We start from the raw sequence: 22,329 nt of genomic DNA on the forward strand, positions 1-22,329 counted from the left end.
AACTACGTTCATCTACCAAACTATTGATCGTTGGTTTGTCAATGAACGGGGGGTTAAAGAGCAGAGATTGCTGCTTTTATGTACATTTCTAATCTTGAAAAAACAACGCAGGTTATACGGAATACGCATGCTGACCGTGCAGGGAAGGAGATTGCAACGCTGTGGGTCAGGAGATCCATCGATGTGCAGTGGGCTGACACACTGTTTCATGGATTAATGGTGTGTTTGAAAGATATTAACATACGCTAACTTGCAAGATCAATCCTGCAAGCTACAGTGAGGTACATACTAAAACATTAGACAAACTACTATTCAGCGGTATTTTGCCCATACCTTTCCTCCTAAAGTCCCTTGTCGGCGAGTCATCAGAGAAATGCCCAAAGGAGTCTCCATTTCGACCATGTCTATGAGCTGCAACCGAGCATAATACGAGGCTGACAGGGTTCTGAAGGATTCACCTGCTCCGCACTGTCGGCCATAATAGGAAGTCAGTTGCCATTTTGCCCAAATTCACGGCAATCCGGCGTCATTATTTAGTCACTATACACAAGTTCCCAAGAAACAGTATATGAGATGCTAGTCAACATGACTGGGGATGCATTAGCCATGATCCGCAAACGTGTCCCACTAATCGCCCATTGCATTATTAGGGCCGAAGCGGGTAACCTTGAGAAAGAAAGTAGCAATCGCTTATTCGTGCGAGGCGAAATCGGAGGGACGTAAACTGAAGAAACCTTCATCGCCAGCAGCACTCACAAGACCCCGCCACGCTAACAGGACAAAGGAAATCGGGGCACTGACTTTCTTGTAACAAACTTGCTCGATTTGGCTATACTTCAAGTATCTAGCATGGCGGACCAAATGCAAACTATCTGAACAAATCGCACCTTGCTATCAATGACCAACTGCAAACTCAAAAGCCCAAGCAGTGTTCTTATCCGTATCTGTCTGATAAACAGCAAACGTCACGGAGTTTCCAGAGTAGGTATGCGAATACACTCCTCGATCAGTGGGGGCCGAGACTCCTCCATAGTGGCCATTATCAACAAATCCGTAGGTATGGATAGCGAGACTGCCTGAGGTTGGGAGACCCACGGAGCTGAGGTTGTTGATGGTGATGTACCACGTACCGGTGGCGATGTTCACGCCGGTTAAAACGCGAACCTTGTCTTTTCCGATAGTTGCATATACGTCCAGCTTCCCATCCCCGCTCCCGGTCGTGGTGGCTCGAGTGCCGGTCATGTTGAGGTTGTAATACTTGTAGACTTGGTACTCGCCGTTGGGGACGTACCCTCCGCCAGTGCAGCTGTTGTCATCGGACTTGCCTAGCAGAGATGCCATAAAGTCGTGCAAGTGGCATCCGCTGAGCCAGTTTCCGCGAAGCCCGATGTAGTTGTATCGCTCCAGACGTGAGATCCACCAGGCTGCACCTGTCGCGACCTGCTGCGAGAAGGTGGCGTATTCGTTGATGTTGACTTGGTTGTCGGGTGCATTGTACTTCTGACGAAGTGTTTGCCAGTTACCATGGTCATTGGCCACATCGCCGGGCTCATCATGCCACGTCCACTGGTCGGGAACTACCTTGTTCGCCATGACGTATTTCACAAATGCCACCCACCAACTGTTCGAGGTCGAAGGCTGTCCAGCACTGGAGGGGCCAACTAGGGGAACATTTTTAAATGCAGAGGCTGGTAGAAGTACTACAGTTAGTATACTCTCTCTATGTTAATCTCATCAAGACGTACAAGACCGAATGCGTTTGTAAGTGCGATTCCACATCTGCAGATATTGATCTTGGCTGCGACTCCAAAAGTAGCCATCTGCTCTGTTTGTGCTGTGTCAGAACTAATACTGGCGTGTAGCATAATACAAGCATTTCACTTACTCGTTCCAGATGTCAATATCCAAGCCATCCAGCATGTTGTTCGACTGCAAGTCACCAAGCAGTTGGTTCAAGAACTTGTCGTAATCTGTCCAATCCCCATTGTCGCCAGGCCAGGCCGTGGTTGAGGTTGCATGATCAGTGCCCCAGATATCGTGGGGCAAGAGCTGGAACCTGGCACCAAACTTGCGAGAGGTCAGATAGTTCTGCTTAGTCGAATTGAATCGCGCGGCATAGGCTTGAAGACCCTGAACCCAGCCGCCCTCGCTCATCTGTGCGCCTCCGGCACGGGCATAGTTAAAGCCCATGTCAGTGTAAAAGTGATCAGGGATCTGAGTTGGGGATTGGCCAAACCCGGAGTCAGGAATGCCGTAGATAAATCCAGAAGCCAAGTGCTTCGGCGACCCGCGACCCTTGGAGAGGTCGACTGTAGCCGTGTTGGATGATGTTTGGCGGCGCTCAAGGGCGGATGAAAGGCCCAGCTGGGGTAGTGCTGCCAAGGCCAACAAGCCGCTGATAGTCAGAGACCGCATAGTTACAAGGAGGCGTCGACCTTGAAGAGGATGTGAGATGCTGAGATTTGAATGAGTAATGAAGATCTTGCTGTGATGTAGAGGGTTGAGCGAGAAGCCATAGAGATATGTTATGGAATTGAAAGCATACTTATACTTTGACAAATTAGTGGCGTCACGGAACTCGGCAGCTTAGCTGGTTCCCGCATCGTCTACCCCATGGGGGCGGATGAGGCGTCCGGCATTGCTTCAACCATTCTTGGCCTTCAAGCCTCTGAAGCAATGCTCAGTAAGGCCGCTCTAGTGCCTACTCTAAAAGTCCCGGTCCAAGTCCAATAAGTCTTTCCGGTGGGAGGCTTCAGTCTATTGGAGGATTTGTGTCTAGTGGGGAAAGTCCGGTGGGAGGAGCCGAACCAGGGTGTCTATCCGTACACTCGCATCCTTAAACAATCCAAGGGTAATAACATAGCGGGGTAATTCAGGAGAAGCTTTCATGCGTTCCAATCGTCTCGCAAACTTTGTTTAAAGGTGGGATGACCCAGATTGGTGCCCGTTTTGTTGATCTTTTATGGTAGAACAAGAACAGACCGAAATGGCAAAGGCATATGTAGCTCCATTTGGCTAGATATATTATCTTAATGCTTCGCTAATTTGTTTTGCCTAAGTCGCGGACTCGGGCCTAAGCACTGAGGGCAAGAAGCAATGCAAGTTAAAGTGTTTCGGCAACATAGCAGCTTGTTGGAGATGCAAAAGCTTATGGCGATTGACAGCAGTAGACATGAATATCAAGTTACAATTTCACGCTGCCGTACTGGTTCATAGAGGCGTCTTAAAAAATGAACTTAAAGATTTCTATTTAATGCAATAACATATCGGGCCAGTTCGCACTATAACGACTGCACAGTTGGCCGTCTGTTTGATCACTGGTGTCAAGCTGATGAGGCATTTCTTTGAGCAGCAAAACATCAGTCTTGTCGCGGTTTACAGATTTCTATTAGTGGCGCAGCCTTCTCTTCAGTGCAGAGGCATGAGGTAATGCCAAGGCACGTCAAATACCAGCTTCCACTTGCTATAAGCTCTGCACAAGTGCCTTGTTTTAAGTTGGCCAAGTCCAGTCACTCGTATGTTCTTGACTTGTTGACAGATCCTTTTTAATCCTTATGCTCAAGAAGGATTTGCAGATCCCGCGAATTAACCAGTCACGAGAGCAGAAATAGGCAAATATGTCTCAGCTTGTCGATCCCGAGTGATCCTTCGCATATCTGGATCCACAACCCCATCTCAGCTTGTTGAGGATGAGATAAATGATGTCATTCAAAGTCTAGGCAACTGTATACAGCTCTTCTACTTCAAGAAAAAATCAGGACGTCTTCCGCGAATCTATCTACTCACTACGGCTCCAACAAACAGAACACAACTTACAAGCCAGTACTCCTCATCTTAGTCCAATAGGCCACCGACAACCCGCTCAATATGAAGGTACGGTACCAGAAGCTTACATGCTCAGCACTAACATTTGCAGTTCTCTCTCGTTCTTTGTGCCATTACTCCCCTAGTCTACGGATGCAATGGCCCTCGGGAAGTTGGGTCGAACCCCAACTGTCTAGGAGGAACCTACACGGACTGTGCGGCTGAGAAATAATCTCTGTGCACTCTCGAGTGCTTCAACCAGCCACCTGGACAATGCACTACTGGTTGCACAACGCGGGCTCAACAAGAGTGTCAGAGAGATTGCATGGCAATCAACAACTGTGATGACTGTATCGAGCACCTCTTGATCATGGGTGGAGCAGAGTCAGCGGCACTGGAAGCATGCTCACAGCCAGGTATGCATCCAGAAGCCCCATGATGAAGCTAGCCAGACCAAGCTAATGAAACTATAGGGGACTCCTACTACTGTAACTGCGGTTGATCTATAACAGACTTGGGCGCTGTAGGCAATTGATCACGTGTACAGAGATTCTGGAGCGCCTTCATAGGAGATAACAGATGCATCTTCATGTCATAAAGGAGAGGTGGCAATGCACAGCAGAAAGTTCAACGGAGCAAGAGCAAGACGACGAAGACAGATTATATCACAAGTTCAATTTCCCAACTAAATTAGTATAAGACGTTATTGATCTATTTGCCGTCCTTCAAGTAGCCGAAAGATAGGGTGGGACGGATGAAGCCAGCCTCCTCGGGGAATACACCGTAGTCCCAGACGGTGTAGAAGTTCCTCAGGAAACGAGGGCCAATCAATGCAAATCCCTCAGCGCCAGAATCCATTGGCGGCCAGCAAGCATCGTCTCTGTTGGCAAAGCCAGGAAGAGCCAGTTGATCACCAGTGACGTTGAGGAACTTGCTGTCTCCGTAGTAGCCAACCTCAAACGCAATAGACCAGTCCTTGGTGAACTCGCTACACAGGGGAACGTGCTCGCCCTTGAGAATCGCCGTCCAGTTCATGCCGATGGATTCGTAAATCTCCTCGATCTTGGACTCAGGAACAGTGATACCAGAGGCTCCAGTATCAAAGACAACGGAAACATCAAGGTCAACCTTGGTCTTGTTCGCAGAGCAGTTCTTTCCCTTTCGTGAGGCGGTAGTGCTGTGAAGAACGGATCGCCAGACGTCGTAATCGTTGAGGTTGGTGTTGATAGGAATCTCGATCAAGTCGCCCTTGATGTACTCCTTCTCCTTGGACCCTCCCAGGGTGAGGACACCCTTTCCTGCCTTGCCGTGGGTATCATCGCCGTCTTCTCTCGAATAGTAAAGACCGAATCGAGGTTCGTCCATCTTCTTTTCCGCCATAAGAGTCTCGAAAACTGGTGTAGCGCCGCCATCAGCGATGCTGCCAAAGGCCATGCCCATGAAGCCTGCAGCGGCCAGCGCAGACCAGTTGCTCTCGTTGGCTGCGATAAACTTGGATTGCCAAGTGAAGCCATCTGCCTCGAAGCGCTCCTCCACGGTCGGACCGACAACCTTTCCTCCGAGATAGTCAATGGAAGCGGACTCTCCTGTGTATTTGCCAGTAGAAGATGCGGTGAAATTATATCCGACTCGGCCCTTTCTGGCATGAGGACATTCTGTGGCGCATTCGCTGTCGATCATCCAAGTTGAGGCACTTCCAGTGTCGAAGAGAAGGAGGAAGTCCTGCTCGGGCTTTCCGACGCCGACCTTGACCATTTTCTATCAAAGTCAGTTTTCGTCTGTGCAACATGGGTAATCTGATCAACATACATAGCCATCCTGAACGTATATGGGCATGTCCAAGACGGCAGCTGAGGCAGCGCCGAGAAGGGTCGAGGTGGCCAAAACGGCCGAAGCAAAACGAGCGATAGAACCCATCATTGTATGAGGTCAATGATCAGGTCGAGGTAATGCGAAAGGGGATGGTCGTTAACAAATTGTAGGTTGTTGCGATATCTTATAGGCAGAATGCCCCATGTGACGTATTGCGCACAGAACGAGACTAAGTGGCTAGTGACTCCATAAACACGAACTAATCTCGGTTGTTGTAGCTATTATTAGGATGAGCAAAGCTAAAGTACGGTATTTACTTAATAATCCTTGCATAGTTTGGAGTTATGCACTTCATAATCCATTTATACATAGATCCAAGCCCATCATAGGTCGAAAGCCTCGAATTATCTCTCACCGCATCGGTTTATCACTCACAGCAAAGTCCCAGATCGGCAATCTGCTATGTACTCGATTCGAGCACAGGTCATTGGCAAATGAAAGCCCGATGCATGAGGCCAGACATCGCGTTAAAAGAGCCAGGGCCAATATTCAAGAAATACTAAATAGACGAATTGTCCATCTGTTATAATAGTCCTACCGATATTATAATTAATAGAAAGAGGATCGAATGTTCAGTGCATGATGTTTGTGAGACATGCTAGTGAACTTAGCGCTTGTGCAGCCTTGGCTTTACGAGAAAATCTCGGTTTTTAAGTGGACGGGATCCCGCTGTAGCCGGAGATGCCGAGGCTTGGCCCTCTATCGGAGGTGACAGCTTCAGGGTAGCAAAGTCTGTATTTAAATCTTGGAAACGTACGGGTACTCCCATTATGCTTTCTGTATTATCAGAGATACATATCAGAGGCTCTTGTATTATGAACCAGATGACTGTGATTTCGCTGAAGAATCCTGACAGACTAATGGCATTCAGGTAGCATGCTCTAGTAACAACTCGCGACGCAGCATTTGTTTTACTATATGGGATGGTCGTGATTCACTACATGAGCATAACGTTCAATATGACAAGACATTCCTTCTCGCAAACGGCGCAACAGCGAGTCGCTGTCAGCGATGTGGACATCTCCTAGGCCTTTTACTGATACAACCTGAGCGAGAACCTATCCAGTTGCTCCGAGAAGCAGCTGATGTTCGATCTAGTGTTTGAACTTCACGTGATCCAAGACATACGTCACAATTGCGTATCGGCCTGTCGAAATGTTTAACCTAGCTTCAGGACATTCATTACGCGTATTGTCTGCTACAAATTGTGCGAAGACAGCCTGGGGAAAACGTCGAATTTGAAAACCGGCTTGAATGCCGAAGTTAAAATTTAAGAAGACGCATAAACCTGTTGTGATTGGTGGGATTCAGGCATCTCCGTCCAACGATAAAAGTGTCCAATCAATAGCCGACATTAGTCTCGGCAATGGCAGCGAGCATACTTGTTCTAGAAAGGTTCGAAACCTACTTCTCAACGGCTCTAACCGTCTTTGGACTACAACTTCGTCTGATTATTCATGACAAACAGTGAGAATTTGCAAGCCCGACTGGGATTCGACCTGTCAAACTTGGCCCCAACGCAGTGTTTGACAGACATGACGAGTGTTTCACGGCAAACCCGGACCACTTGACTAATGTAAACACACTATCTGATCAAGAATTAGCTTGGAATATGGAGTCAAATCGGCCAACTATGAGGATCTTTTCTTATTGTAGCATGAATCAGCTACCATGGCACCCACTATCTGTCCGGCGTTATTGCGTAGACAGTATAAACTATCGGCCTTGGTTAACGAAAATGCCTTGGTTTGTCTCCGTCGATGGACCCTCATGAGCTAAGGGTCTTGAAATCTCACAATGGGGCGGCAAGATCGGTTTTCAGCACCTAACTTCTTAAGAAACCATATTCCCTCGCCATCGACTGACATTCCCATACCACTCGTTATCAATCAATAAAGTGGATCCTCATTTCAAGGCTCATCATGCGCTTCTTATTTCTCTCGGGCGTCTCTGCCCTTACCTTGGCCGCTCTCACGTCACCGGCTTCATGCAAGCCCGCCGATTCTACCTACGATTACATTGTTGTTGGCGGTGGCCCTGCTGGCCTGATCACAGCTGAGCGACTCTCAGAGGCCAACAAGAAGGTACTGCTTCTCGAGCGGGGACATGGTCCAACCGTCGCGTCTGGATCCAATCACTCTCTATCTTGGGATTCCTCCCTTACCCCAATCGACGTCCCTGGTCTCTCTTCTGCTGTTGGTGGACTTGATCTATGGAACGAGTATATGTGTGATGATACTGCTGCATTGGCGGCATGCGTTCTTGGTGGCGGTGTCACCGTCAATTATATGGTCTTTGTGCATCCTCCTGCTCGCGACTTTGACGACAAGTGGCCCAAGGGTTGGAAATGGAGCGATGTTGCACCGGCAGCTGACAGACTATATGCTCGCAACCAAGGCACTCTAGTTCCCTCCAAGAACAACGAGCGATACGACCAAGGACTCTACAACACTTTATCTGGCTTCTTCAACAAGCTGGGCTGGAAGTCGGTTGACATGATCAAGCAGCCTAACGAGAAGTATGAGGTTTACAGCTGGCCATCCTGGAATGTCAAGAATGCCCTGCGAGCTGGGCCCGTCAGGACTTATCTCCCCCTTGCCCAGAAGCGAAACAACTTCACTCTTCGCATGGGTTCCAAGGTCATTCGCGTTGTCCGATCTGGCTCACGAGCTACTGGCGTCGAAGTTGAAACTGGTGCAGGCAAGAAGGAGATTGTGAAGCTTTCCAAGAACGGTTGCGTTGTTCTTTCTGCTGGCGCCCTCACAACTCCTCGCCTGCTGTTCAACTCGGGCATTGGCCCCAAGAAGCAGATCCTGACTGCCAAGAAGACTGGTGTTACTCTTCCTGCCGAGAGAAACTGGATCAGCCTTCCTGTCGGCGAGAACCTCATGGACCATCCCATCTTCACATTCACTGTCAAGACTGGTGGTGCTTGGGGCATGCTCGACACCGACAGTGTCTTAAACGGCACCGATACCAAGAACATCGATCTATACGAGAAGAAGTCCTCTGGAATCCTAACTCAAGGCCGCCATCGCATGATCTTCTTCAGCTCCAACAAGGGTTCCGATGGTGTCACTCGATACTTCCAGGGATCGTGTGCCGCTGGAGGTGATGGCATCGCTTCTATCAAGGTCTACATGACCCACGGTCTGACATCCACCGGTGTTCTGGGTATGACCGAGGAGGGCAAGACTGTCATTGAGAAATCTCCTTACCTGCAAACAGATGGAGATGTCGAGGCTGCAAAGGCTTTTGTTCAGGATATGGTTGAGAAGATCACCAAATCTTCATCTGGATTTGTTCTTCAGAAGGAGACCAACGCCACAGCTATTATCAAGGCTGTTACCAGCGGGAACCACTATGCCGGTACTACCAAGATGGGTACTGATGATGGGCGCAAGGGAGGCTCCTCTGTTGTTGACACTAACGCCAAGGTATATGGCATGGACAATCTTGTAAGTGTATTTTGTCTCTTTCGATCAACAATCTACTTACTAATGATCTCTAGTTCGTATCTGATGCCGGCATCCACCCCGACCTTCCTACTGGCAATATCCAGACTATTGTCATGGTTGCTGCCGAAGCTGCAGTTGCTAAGATTCTTGCTTGTTAAGGAGCCTGAGCTTCACAAAAGGATCCTTGTAAATATATAAAAGCAGTAAATACTGTTGGAACGTATTTGAGTGATTTTATGGTTTAAAATATGGCAATAAGTGCGCCGTAGCATCTAAGTGAATTGTCTCAGAGACTTTTAACCACCTCGATGCAGACCTTGCCGAAATGTTTCATGCTCTCCAAGTATTCGAAAGCATCTCTGGCCTCTTCAAGACTAAAAACCCTCTCATCAATCACGGGTTTAATATTGTTCGCTTCAATTGCACGATTCATATCCTCGAATTGCATGCGAGGACCCACGTATGCGATACGTATAGTGCAGAACCTGTAAAACATATCTATAAGAACTGGCTGATCTTTAGGGTGAGAGCCAGCCCGTTTCCCAACGACAGAGATAAGTCCGTCCACCTTCACGGCATCCAGGGACTATCCAGTTAAGACACGTCAGCAGTAGCACATCAAAAGCAAAGGTGTATCTTCCATACCTGTTTCAGAGTCGCACCGCCTCCGATTTCGACCACGACGTCAACTCCCTCCTCCCCTGGTGTAAGAGCCTTCGCTTTAGCACCCCAGTTCTCAACTTCGCGGTAGTTAATAACATGGTCGGCTCCTATTTCTTGTAGCTTCTTGGCCTTTTCGGCTGAGGACGTGGTCGCAATGACTTTGGCGCCAGCTGCCTTGGCGAACTATAGCCCGAGTCAGTTTGAAGTTCGTGGCTCTGGCCAATATCGGCAACTGAGACTTACAAGAATAGCAAAAGTGCTTACACCGCCAGTTCCCTGTGTAAGAACCCACTGTCCCGGGAGTAGAGGGCGACCTTGAGCGCCAAACAGAGCGTTCCACGCTGTCAGCCCTGCCACTGGCAACGTGCTACCCTCAATAAACGTAAGGCTGCGCGGAAGAGCAATCGAATATTGTGCTGGAACGACGACGTACTCTTGGAGGACGCCATGGTAAGCGTTTCCCAATATGGCGTTTATGTACTCAAGCTTCATCGGACCAGATTGATGTGCTCCATTCATGATTGTGGTGGCTCTGTCGCCGATCTGGAAGTTCGGGACATTAGAACCGATGGCTATAATAACCCCAGATCCATCCGAGACGGGGACAACATCTTTCAAGGAATGTTCGTAATGGCCCTGAGTCCATGTTAGTATGACTCGAGGGCAGATGAGGTTACAGAAAGGCAAAGACAAACCCTAGTGGTGCCAACGTCGTGGTAGTTCAAGGAAATAGCGTGGACTGGATTGAAGTGAGTAGGAAAGAAAATGACAAGAACAGAGTAAATGATTTGAGTGATCTCTTACTCCTTATCATGACGTCGTTGGGCCCAAGCTGAGGGATAGGCGCCACCTGCATATCAAGCCCAGATGGGCCATCGAATCGCTTGACTACCCACTGTGTCGAGTTTTGCGGAAGAGACATGTCTAAAATGCAGTTATGGATGTTTCTGTCGGGCAAGCCTTCAGCAGTGGCCAGGCTTCTATTTAAATACTTAACTGCATCCTGGGATCATCGGCCGTCGAAGCTCCTCCGAAACTACGAACTGTTCCTGGTCGACTGGCCCTTGTCTCTCATGGAAGGTCTAATGACAGGGCAGCGTGAAATATCATTGGTTAGGCGCCGGACACTAATGCAACTTGCTTAGGTATGGGAAGAAGTTAGTCGTGAATTTGTAGGTGACCTGGCGCTAATGCAGCATGCTTGGAACAAAGCCATATACATACGATAAATAAGTAAGTTCTGAATAAATCCCGGAGACGCCAAAGCCCCGGATTCATGCTTGGTGACAACGTGACTATCATTGGCCAAAACGCTGACACTAATGCAACCTGCTTAGAAATACTAACTCAATAGAGCTAGCTAGTTCAAACGTGAGCTCAAGTCTCGCCAGAAGTTTCACGACATACAACAGCGAAGTGAAAAAGGAGTTTTCAAACTCGGCGGCATTCCCAGCTCTCGAGTCTGGCAAATTCTAATCTGCAGCAAGCTACCACAGCCATGGAGTATCAAGCCAACATGGCTGCCGCCCCTCTCATCAAGTTGAGTGACATGGCACAGCGTAGAGAGATACGTACCGCAAGCGAGGACTGGACTGGCATAACAAGCACTGCTAAGAGACGGAAGCTGCAGAACCGCTTGAACCAAAGGGCATATGGTGAGCATGGGTTAATTTTAGAAGCTGTACACCTGCTTATACTATGGGGTCGCAGAAAGAAGAAAAGCGTCAAGGCGATCGGCATCACTACATCCAGAGCAAGGCAGCACACCTCGTTACGCTACCATGGCCACGCCGGATGCACCGGAACAATCTACTACTCAGTTCTTGAATATGGTAAAACATCCTGCAGGCTACAAGCCTAAATCGGGCTGTGTGCTCCTCCGCCCGGACGCCCAAGGCGCAATCCGCCAGTTCGTCAAAAAGGCCTATGAAGATTATGTGCTAGGCTGCCCGCAGCCATGGTATCTGTCAACTCTGATCCAGGTCAACGTCTTCAACGCCCTTGTACAGAATGGCATAGCACTGGGGTTCTCAGACCGTTGGCAGAGAAAAGGTGTCATCTCGCCCTTCTCTATAATTGGACCGTTGGAGCCTTGTGACTCTTACCCAGTAAATCTTCAACCAACAGCCTTGCAAAGGACTGTTCCCCATCATCCGTGGATCGACCTTTACCCGATCCCCAGAATGAGGGATAACATCCTGCTCTCACTACAACACCTGGATAAGGATGAGCTATGCAGCGACCTGCTCGATGTCAGGCCTGGCTTGGATGAGAAGCCGAGCCTGGTAGTTTGGGGAGACCCTTGGGATATCCGTGGATGGGAAGCAAGTGCTTTGTTTATACAGAAATGGGGATGGATGTTGGAGGGATGTCGAGATATCCTTCAAGCCACTAATTACTGGCGTGAGAACCGAGGAGAAGACAAAATATTTTTCTAGAGGGTAGATAATCAATTTGGAATGTAGTGTCCCTTCTCGCGGCAGATATCTGTCTGAGACTCATTGGTTCGGCATTTACGTATCCCTATGCTCACCGTGTATGCAGTAGGGAATATGGTTGAGACGCAAAACAATATCATGGAAAGGCCAGCAATGCTCGCTCTAGCTGGTCCCGCCAACAGAAAAGGCCGAATGGCGGCTGACCATATCTGCAACAAAACGGTGAATTACCGTGGAAATATTGGCACATCCGTCTGTCAGATATTCGGTCTGACTCTCGGCTTTGTCGGACTTTCGACCCAAGCACTCCGCCAACTTGGTCATGATCCTCTTTCGATCACGGTGTATCCTCCTGACCATGCAAGATATTTCCCAGGCTCACAGAACATGACTATCAGACTTGCCTTCCGGAAGGAAACAGGCTACATAATGGGAGCGCAGATTATAGGCAAGGTTGTTGTTGACAAGAGAATAGACGTGTTGGCGACTGGAATACAGTTTGGCAGCACGGTCTTTGATCTTGAACATTTAAGTTAGGATACGCGCCACCATATGGCTCGGCAAAGGATGCAGTCAATATGGCTGGCTTTGTGGCATCTAATGTTCTTCGCGGAGACTGTAAGATTGTCCAAGCTGAACAGCTTGGCAGAGAGAAATTCGACAAACTGCAAGTTTTGGATGTCCGCTCTCCCGAGGAATTTGCTCGTGGTCATCTTCACCGAGCAATCAATCTTCCGCTGAATGACATGAGATATCACTTGGCCACGCTGGATAGTTCAAGACCAACTCTGGTATATTGTCAAGTTGGTTACCGCGGCTATTTGGCTTATTGCATTCTCAGACAGCTTGGGTTTGATGTCGTTAATCTGGACGGGAGCTTCAAGACTGAAGTTCAAGGAGGATACCAATCCTTACGTAGTTAAGAGTTGCTATCTAATTGAATGCATCAAAATGGATTGATTGCTCTTATGGTCTATCTATCTTCATGTACCAAGCTGATGGCAGTGGCTGCTTTAGGTACAAGACTTTGTACATATGTCCTTTATACTCCAGATCAGGTTGGCTCTCGCAGTATAAGGTATCTGAGTAACTGGAATACTCAACGGTGTACTTTATATACGCCTGAGAAGTGAGGACCTTGGGGATGGCGCTGGCTCCTGTAGGATTTGAAAACAAATTGAGTTGACTGGGCAGCGACACAAGAGTCATAAGGAAGCAACCCCACCAAACATCGCGCCAGCTGCAACGAGGCCATGGCCTATGATTCTAAAGACTCGCTGGCCCATACATACTGTTGCTATTAGCAAATGTGGTGAAGTCCAGAATCCATTTCTAAAGTAGCCCAAATCTTGTCACCTTCAGATTCTCCAACTACACGGTGAACCGACCGGGAAATATGCACGGGGCTCGCATGAACACAAACGCGCGTGAGATCTCTTGCCAAGACTGACGGCAATTCTGGCGCCAACGTTACACTGTAAGTGCAAAGGACCTTGGGTGGTGGGGGTTCACCGTCAATCTGACTGGCTGTGCCTGGGCAGGGGAGCCCACTCCCGGAGCATCGTGCCGCCGAACCACTATCAGATGATTGCGGGGAGAAAAGGAGGATTAACCTCCGACACCCGCTTCTGGAAATAACGGACCTTGCATGTGCACACATTGGGCAATATAACAATCTTGGGTGAAGGAAGCGCGCCGAAAAGAGTCTGACCGATGATACGGCAGAACTACGTGCATACAGGTATGAGCCACCAAATTCGAAATGCCAGTGCTCTGTAATCATTGTCCGTGTTATTTCGAGTTGCTAGATCTGATAGGTGATGCTTGCATCGCGCACCTTACTCACTCGTTCGGCTTTTCTAGAATGAAGGACCATGAGTTTGCTTGGGTTAGATGAACTGCCGTCGCAGATTAATGGTAAGCATAAAGACAAATGTTGGATACAAGGCCCGGGTCTCCGTCATCAACTGGGGAAAGGGATAAGGTTCGTTTCATCCGCCATAGACCCCTGCTAGGGCACACCCTATTTTGCTTTCCTTCGGAGCGTACATTGTAGCATCTAAATGCGGCATCGGTCCTTGATCATTTTCGACTGCCTCTTGTCTAATCATGGATCCTGTCGGTATATGAAGGCGCCTTCTGCCTTGTTTTTCCAGTCTAGCCACGGACTTCACCAATCGTCGACCGGGGATTCGTCATCATGATTTTCTCCCGCTCGCTATGGCTTCTAGCCCTAGCGCCTCGTGAGTCTCAAGGTGTTTCGCTTCGGCAGTCTTAGAGTGCTGACCTTGAGAAGTTACCCAGTATGTGTCTGCACAACAATCAACGCCCGTATCCTATACCGACCCTGACACTGGGATCGTGTTCGACACATGGACTGCATCCGGATCCCGCATGACTTTCGGCTTCACTTTCCCCGAAGATGGCCAGACCACAAACGCCGATGAGTTCATTGGATACATCGTAAGGCACTATTCGTTATCAGTAGCTGTTCTTCTCTGACCATGTACACAGAAATGCACGACTCCCAGCGGCAAGGGCACTGGATGGTGCGGTCTCTCGTACGGCGGACCCATGACAAACTCGCTCTTACTCATGGCCTACCCTCACGATGGCGATATTCTCACATCCTTCCTTTGGGCCAACGCCCAGGTCGAGCCTGTCCCGTACAAAGGCAAGGCTACTCTGACCCAGATCTCTTCCAGCATCACGGCAGATGGCTTTACTCTTATCTACCGCTGCCAGGGCTGCACTTCCTGGTCCCAAGACGGGAATTCGGGTCAACTAGCTACTACGTCTTCAATCGCCGTCCTCGGTTGGGCTCATAGCACCACGGATGTGATTGACCCCGAGTGTCCCCGTGAGGCCAGGATGCTCCAGCACGAAACTCAGAGCATCTTCGGTGGCCAACTCACCAGCAACGCTTTCAATGGTGATTATGACAAGTGGGCTAAGCTCGCCACCAAGGTTGTCGACGGCAACTGCGACGGCGGTGGTACGCCAACTTCTACCGCCACTGCTGGACCTAGCTCTACAGCTGCACCTACTGGTACCCCCGTCCCGGACGAGACATACGATTACGTTGTTGTCGGCGGTGGCGCTGGTGGTCTCCCCATAGCCGACCGTCTCAGCGAGGCTGGCAAGAAGGTTCTTCTCATCGAGAAGGGACCTCCATCTTCAGGCCGTTGGGGCGGTACCCGTAAGCCAGACTGGCTTGGAGGCACCAACCTAACTCGCTTCGATGTTCCCGGCCTATGTAACGAGATCTGGGCAGACTCTTCTGGCATTGCCTGCCCCGATACCGATCAGATGGCTGGATGTGTTCTCGGTGGAGGCACCGCCATCAACGCTGGTCTGTGGTGGCGTCCCAATCCTCAAGACTGGGATTTCAACTTCCCCGATGGCTGGAAAGCCAAAGACATGGCCACGTACGAGCAGCGTGTTTTTGGTCGCATTCCTGGTACACGTTACCCGTCAATGGATGGCAAGCTGTACCTCGACCAGGGTTTCAAGGTTGTCGCTGGAGCACTTGACAAGGCCGGTTGGAACGAAGTCAACGCTCTTGAGAAGCCGGGCGCAAAGAACCGTACTTATACCCACCCGCCCTTCATGTTCTCTGGAGGTGAGCGAGGAGGCCCCCTTGCTACCTATCTCGTCTCTGCCAAAGCACGAAACAACTTCAAGTACTGGACCAACACCCAAGTCAGACGTGTCGTTCGCTCTGGTGGCCACGTAACCGGCCTTGAGGTCGAGCCCTTCTCTGGCGCTGGTTATGTCGGTACCGTCAAACTCACTCCCGAGACTGGTCGTGTTGTTCTTGCAGCTGGCACTTTCGGTAGTGCCAAGATCTTACTTCGCAGTGAGTCTTCTCTTCCCATATATTGCTAGACTTTGTTAGTTCTAATCATGCTTCATAGGTGGTATTGGCCCAGATGACCAGCTCAGTGTTGTCGCCAACTCTAGCCGCGACGGTGGCTCCATGATCGCCAAGGACCAGTGGATCAATCTCCCTGTTGGTTACAATCTCGAGGACCATACCAATGTAAGTGCATACAACAGAGTAACACGATTGTCCGGCTAACAGTATGACAGACCGACACAGTTATCAAGCACCCCAGCGTTGTGTTCTACGACTTCTACGAGGCCTATGATAACCCAATCCCCTCGGATAAGAACAAGTACTTGGGTCAGTATCAATGATCTTCTGCAGCTGAACTATCAAGACTGACTTGGAGGTAGATGCACGTTCCGGCATTCTCGCTCAAGCTGCCCCCAACATTGGCCCAATCATCTTTGACGAGATTTCTGGTGCTGATGGCCGCGTCCGATCTATGCAGTGGACTGCTCGCGTGGAGCCCAGTCTCGGAGAGACTAGCAACAGTAAGTACATCTTGACGATCAGTGCAATTTGCTAGACCAAACCTAACTCGTAAACCAGAGTCCATCACCATTAGCCAGTATCTCGGCCGTGGTGCCAAGTCACGCGGTCGCATGACCATCACCAGCGCTCTCAACACCGTCGTCTCTGGTAATCCATACCTCAACGATGCAGAAGACAAGAAGGCTGTTGTGAAAGCCCTCGACAATCTTCGTAAAGTTCTTTCTGGCGTGGAGGGTCTAGAGTGGCTTCAACCCGCTCCAGGCGTCACCTCCCAGAAATACGTCGATGATGTAAGTGGTCCATGATTGTTTGCTGGCGTTCAAGGCACAGTCTAATGATATGTATAGATGGTCGTTTCGTGGAGCAACCGCCGTGCCAATCACTGGATTGGAACCAACAAGCTCGGAAAGGATGACGGTCGCTCAGGTGGAACCGCTGTCGTTGACCTCAACACCAAGGTCTATGGCACTGACAACCTCTTTGTCACTGACGCTTCTATCTTCCCAGGCATGGTCACCACCAACCCAAGCTCGTACATCGTCACTGTCGCGGAAAGGGCCAGTGCCGCTATCCTAGCCCTTCCCGTCTCCAAGGCCCAGGGGCAGTACCAGCAGTGCGGTGGCAATGAGTGGACCGGGAGCATGCAGTGTGGCAAGGGCTTCTACTGCAAGGTTCTTAACCCGTTTTACTCTCAATGCTACCCTGATTCCAAACAATAAGTCTAAAAGGTGCAGGACATCTTGAATGGTGCTTGTCAGGCAGTATCAGCTTGAGGAATAGCCAAGCTTTCTTACTAAGATAGGGCAAAGTCGACAGAAACTACACTGCCTTGGGCAAACCTTTTTGTATATACTTTACTACAATTCTGACATCCTGATACACAATAACAAGCTCCCAGCTTATAATGTTGATTGAGTGTTCTCGATTACTTTGTAGCACGAGCTCTAAAGGGACAGTCGCACTCGTAGCGGAACGTCGGAGACTAGCACAAGACCTAAGTTTAGGGTANNTAAACTTATCCTAAATTTACCTTAGTTACTCAAATATACTGGAGTGTCGACAGTTTCAAACTTGCACCATGGCATAAACATATACGTTCCAAATTACTTTAACATTCTAAAGCGTAATGACCACAGAACTTTCCAGAATTATAACACCATTACTAGTTGATCTAACTTTTCTGTCTGACTATGCATTTCAACTTCATCTCTGGGTGATTTATCCATGTATCGGGATCCCTCTTCCATTCTTCGGCTTGGTCATCGCTGAGTTGCAATTCATAACCCTCTACCAAATGAACCAGAATTACTCTCAACATAACATCCGCCACATACTTTCCCATGCACTGCCGCGGCCCAAATCCGAACCTCCAAAACTGATACCTGGATTTGACTGGACTGAGAGATAGATGACGCTCTGGACGATATTCAAGACCGTCTCTTCCCCAGAACTGGTTTCGCTGATTCAGAGCATATGCATCGACGACAAAGTTGGTGCCAGCGGGGAAAAGATAACCGTTAATGACACGATCTGTTGGAATTGCCTGCGGAACAGAAAATGCAGCGAGGGGCCGTAGACGGGATGATTCTGAGATACATGCCGATAGATAGGTGGTTGAGTCTGTGAAGTAGTTGTTGAAGTCTCCTGCCTTTGGGCTTTGTTTCCATTCTCGTACTTCATCAAGGATATGACATTGGTGTTCAGGATTGGCAGCTAAAAACACAAGATTCCAGGAGATAGCCCCTAATGTAACATCTAGATTGGCAAAGAGAATCTCATCGAGCGTGTGCAAGAGATGATCCTGGGACATTGTCCCGGTGGCCACAGCATTATAGAGGTCCACAACCGGCGGACAAGATCCAACATAGACAGCTCGAGCAAGGGCGTCCTTATTAAACCCAATCCACTGCTCTTTGAATGACTCAAGAGATTTGTTGGTTTTGGTCGGGAAGAACCGTGACCAATTGAATCTGGATAAGTCGTCGCCTTGCATAACCTTGCGAAATATGCCCTCGCGCAGAGGTGCAAGTTTGGCAAGAGTGTCTTCCATTTCCTTTGATAAACTTCCGTAGAGCACGTCAGCGATGATCCAAAAAGGGAGCATCTTCAGGTCTGCTGCTGGATCGATGACTCCGTTGGCCAAGTTCTCGCCGGCTCCAAGGGTCTTGAAGTGGCGTACAGTTCGCTTCTGGATGGTTTCCAAGTATTTCGGTACCGTGCTTCGTACGAATGCAACTTCTGAGACCTCTCTCACTCGTTTCCATTCATTCTGGCTCACGAGACCAACGCATTTTCCGAGTAGCTGCCCCAGTAAATACCCGGAGTTGTTATTGACTGCTTTGATGTGTTTATCTGAATCCTTGAAGACTTGTTGGACGTCTTCAGGTCTTGTCAGAACACTATAATAGATTAGGCGGAAACGAAACGATACTGGTGGTGTTGGGTTCACGTACACTTCAGGATTTGGACCTGACCATATACGGTAGATGGGTCCATACTCTGACTCCCATTTAACACTGTTCTCTTTGCCGTGGAGAAACTTGGCTGCGTCCCCTTGGCCACCGGGGAAACGATATCTGTTTGAGGGAAAGGGTTTCCCGGCCCCAACATCACGGACTTGATGAAGCCTGGATAAGAAGGCCTGTATAAAGTAAGCAATGGTCGTGAAGAATGATCGGTTTAGCACACATCAATAATCGTTGACAGCAACCAGTTCACGGGCCGGATAAGTAGCCTCAAACCAAGGAACAACAAAACGAGAAAAGGGCCTATTAACGGGCTCCAAGTTACTGTGGCTAAGCCATGAAGTGCGTGGGTCATGGGAACGTTGACCATTCTTGTGAATGGGATTGGATTGGGCTGGATTGAATGCGATCGCTGGGTGGTCAGCCAATATTGGCCGCGATCAATGAATATCTAAACTTTGGCCACCTTGGGAGCTGAAAGTCCCTTGCCCAATGAGGTTTTGGTAGCGGGTGGCCGGGATATTTCGGTGGCCGTTGCTACCTTTTCGGCCCATACCATCGGCCACCAAGATTCAACTAACTACATCCATGTCACAGATCCAAGTCTTACACTAGACGCAATATCAGTCATGGCCGAATCGTGGCGCTCTCTCCAAAACGTCCTTCACAGCTGGCCGGTCCAACATTCTTTGAGCCCACTCGTCAACAGCTGGCCAATCCTTTATGTCTACACCAAACAGATTAAACATCCAAGGCATGGCAAAGGGAAGATAAGACAAGTCTGCCAACGTGGGGCGGTCCTTTAGAGCAATGTATTTCTGCCCTGGTTCTGTCAGGCGTTTGTTGAGGATATCCCATTGCTTAGTCGTATTCTGATGTAGTCTGGAGTGGGCGAGTTAATTATTATACTCACGGGTAAAACTATCGTTTTTAACAACTCACTTCTCGATTGTTCTTGGAAGCTGAACTGGCTCCTGTCTGCTCGGGTACCCTTTTAGAAAATAGAGCCAGTACTTTGCCGTAGCCCTAGACCGTCAGTATCCATCTTCACGTCGGTAACATCCCTAATCGGCTTACCCCAGTCCAGCGGTCTGATAGGCCGTCCATGAAAGTACAGCTCCCTTCTCGGCTGCTGTTCTTCCAGCCCACTCTCCATTATTATCCGATCGGTCCGCTAGATACTGGAGACAGGCAGTGCCTTCGAAAACAATGACATCTTGTCCAGTTTCTGGATCGCGGTCCTTAAGAGATGGGACGTATCGCTCTGGATGAATCTTGTAGAACCATTCGTCCTTGGTATCGATGATAGAAAGGACATATGGGGCCTTTAGCTCTTCGGCGAGAATAATGGGTTTGATGTAGTTGATGTACGATGTGGCATCAGCTACTCAATTAGCTTCGAGATCTGGAGTGTCTATATTTGAGCTATACCTTTGATAATGTAGAGGATCACCCTGCCATCGGCATCAAGGTCTCCTTTGACTATTTCGCCACTCACCATGATGGTTCCTGAGATGCGATAGTATTTCCGAATCAGTGCTGTTTGAAGTCTATGCTTGTATCTAGATTGGAATAAATAGCTAGTTGTCTAGAACAGCGGACCGAACATCATATCGGCATTTCATCTCTGAAGATACCTTTATGGCCTCAAATCAATAGCCTGTACCCAAGCATTCCTTAACGGCCAGATCCTCTCGGCCCGCCACCCAGCCCTTTCCGCTAGTTCATTCCATTTAGCTTCTGTCCGTTCCTGGCCATTGACAGTCATCATCATGTTGATGTCTCCGTACACCGAAAGCCTACCACTTCGAGTGTCGGACAAGACGGACTCCAATACTACCAAGCGGCTCGATTCGGTCACAATGATGGCCTCCCGAATGTTGTTCAGAATCTTAACAACCTTGTCATCATCCCAGTCATGGAGGCACCACTTCATTGTGTAAACCTCATACTTGGGCACTGCTTCTAAAAAGTCCCACATATGAGATTATCGCGAGGTACTCGGCTTTCCAAGTCTTCAAAATGACCACCTTTAGTGAAGAATGGACTGATGTGATCTATCACCGCCGGCCGGTCAAATAGAGCTCCCGACATCCCAGGGTTAGCTCGTAGGAGCGAAGCCAGTAGAGCTCCACTGCCTCCTCCGATATCCATGACAGTTTTATCTCCAATCTCATGCCAAGGATAATCTGCCAGAATTCCAGGGGCCATGGCCTTAGCACCCCCTCCAAGGGTCTTGTGTAGTTGCGGGATCCAGCCTTGGCTTTCAAAATGAGCAAACATATCCAAGTCAGTGTCGAAGTTGACCTGTGCAGCGCATCGAGTAGAGCCTGCACGAACAGCTCCCGGGATGCCTCTTGCGATATCGAAAAATTGATTGCCGTACAGAGTCACCCAGTTATGCCACTGAGTTACATGATCCTTGAGTAATAGTCTGGATACATGGTTCAAAACATATTTCTCTGTTGCAGGTTCATAGGACAAGACCCCCTTGGTGTAGAGAGGACGAAGGATTTGGCCGAGCCTAAGTGGCGTTGCATTGGTCGCCTTAGCCAACTGCTCCAATGTCTTTGAACTCTCGGCGAGATGGCCAGGAACATCTAGATCTACCGCTGCAACGAGACATTTGGTATCAGTGTATCCTATATATCTGGTTAGTCAATAAATAACTGAATAGCGGATAGTTTGGGAGGTAGCTTACCAAAGAAATGATCCGCGAGGATGAGGTGGGCCGGTTCCAATATTGATTGCATTTCCCCCAGCTTATCCACTACCGAGGTAGCACGCTTTAAGACCTCATTATCTGGCAAAGTTTCTTCATCGTGCAACAGCTCTTGCAATTCCTTCTTGACCCCATCGTTGGTCAGAACCGAGAGGAACGCTGTTAATGATGCCTCGAGCTGGACAAGGGTTTGGGAAAGCGACATGGTGAGTTCAGAATGATGACGAAATAATGGTATTACTTCAGCGAGAGACTAGCACTTGTACCATTGTATATGGCTTTGCATTTCATGTTTACTAGTGGTATATATACTTACGCGACCAAATGGTAATTGGCTGGAGGGAGACACATAGCTCTATGCAGGATGGTCGGCATGCTCTTCTCGGTCCGTGTTACAGGAACCTCGGAGTAGCAAGACCATGTCGGCATTCAGCTTCACAGAAATTACATGATACAAGTGCATACACAAGCTACCCATGAATTACTAAAGTGTCCCTCGGTGCAACTTATACCAAGAGTGACTGCA

At 48.9% G+C, this 22,329-nt stretch overlaps 7 protein-coding genes across 7 annotated transcripts; 3 read left to right on the top strand and 4 right to left on the bottom strand.

The window, feature by feature from the left end:
* Positions 1-894: 894 nt before the first annotated feature.
* FTJAE_10515 (glycoside hydrolase family 39) lies at positions 895-2,415 on the bottom strand (the record flags this gene model as incomplete). Its single annotated transcript, XM_037343366.1, has 3 exons — positions 895-1,688; positions 1,746-1,825; positions 1,886-2,415. The coding sequence occupies 3 exons, from the start codon at positions 2,413-2,415 to the stop codon at positions 895-897; spliced, it is 1,404 nt and encodes a 467-aa protein (XP_037202417.1).
* A 2,100-nt stretch (positions 2,416-4,515) lies between these two features.
* On the bottom strand, positions 4,516-5,724 carry FTJAE_10516 (uncharacterized protein; the record flags this gene model as incomplete). The annotated part of the gene is made up of 2 exons (XM_037343367.1): positions 4,516-5,562; positions 5,614-5,724. 2 exons carry the CDS (start codon positions 5,722-5,724, stop codon positions 4,516-4,518), a joined length of 1,158 nt encoding a protein of 385 aa, XP_037202418.1.
* A 1,874-nt stretch (positions 5,725-7,598) lies between these two features.
* On the top strand, positions 7,599-9,292 carry FTJAE_10517 (cellobiose dehydrogenase; the record flags this gene model as incomplete). The annotated part of the gene is made up of 2 exons (XM_037343368.1): positions 7,599-9,134; positions 9,188-9,292. 2 exons carry the CDS (start codon positions 7,599-7,601, stop codon positions 9,290-9,292), a joined length of 1,641 nt encoding a protein of 546 aa, XP_037202419.1.
* Positions 9,293-9,420: 128 nt separating this feature from the next.
* On the bottom strand, positions 9,421-10,719 carry FTJAE_10518 (alcohol dehydrogenase; the record flags this gene model as incomplete). The annotated part of the gene is made up of 5 exons (XM_037343369.1): positions 9,421-9,720; positions 9,780-9,980; positions 10,041-10,433; positions 10,493-10,536; positions 10,602-10,719. The coding sequence occupies 5 exons, from the start codon at positions 10,717-10,719 to the stop codon at positions 9,421-9,423; spliced, it is 1,056 nt and encodes a 351-aa protein (XP_037202420.1).
* Positions 10,720-11,313: 594 nt separating this feature from the next.
* FTJAE_10519 (uncharacterized protein) lies at positions 11,314-12,235 on the top strand (the record flags this gene model as incomplete). The annotated part of the gene is made up of 2 exons (XM_037343370.1): positions 11,314-11,452; positions 11,508-12,235. 2 exons carry the CDS (start codon positions 11,314-11,316, stop codon positions 12,233-12,235), a joined length of 867 nt encoding a protein of 288 aa, XP_037202421.1.
* A 2,200-nt stretch (positions 12,236-14,435) lies between these two features.
* FTJAE_10520 (cellobiose dehydrogenase) lies at positions 14,436-17,335 on the top strand (the record flags this gene model as incomplete). The annotated part of the gene is made up of 8 exons (XM_037343372.1): positions 14,436-14,478; positions 14,532-14,698; positions 14,750-16,094; positions 16,153-16,277; positions 16,328-16,421; positions 16,475-16,615; positions 16,674-16,906; positions 16,964-17,335. The coding sequence occupies 8 exons, from the start codon at positions 14,436-14,438 to the stop codon at positions 17,333-17,335; spliced, it is 2,520 nt and encodes an 839-aa protein (XP_037202422.1).
* A 452-nt stretch (positions 17,336-17,787) lies between these two features.
* On the bottom strand, positions 17,788-22,008 carry FTJAE_10521 (cytochrome P450 monooxygenase monooxygenase; the record flags this gene model as incomplete). The annotated part of the gene is made up of 10 exons (XM_037343373.1): positions 17,788-19,015; positions 19,070-19,257; positions 19,663-19,692; positions 19,750-19,963; positions 20,024-20,107; positions 20,159-20,465; positions 20,513-20,590; positions 20,885-21,046; positions 21,109-21,723; positions 21,783-22,008. 10 exons carry the CDS (start codon positions 22,006-22,008, stop codon positions 17,788-17,790), a joined length of 3,132 nt encoding a protein of 1,043 aa, XP_037202423.1.
* Positions 22,009-22,329: the final 321 nt, after the last annotated feature.

The sequence above is a fragment of the Fusarium tjaetaba genome, assembly GCF_013396195.1.
Source record: "Fusarium tjaetaba strain NRRL 66243 chromosome Unknown NRRL66243_c0000244, whole genome shotgun sequence".
NCBI classification, from domain to species: Eukaryota; Fungi; Ascomycota; class Sordariomycetes; order Hypocreales; family Nectriaceae; genus Fusarium; species Fusarium tjaetaba.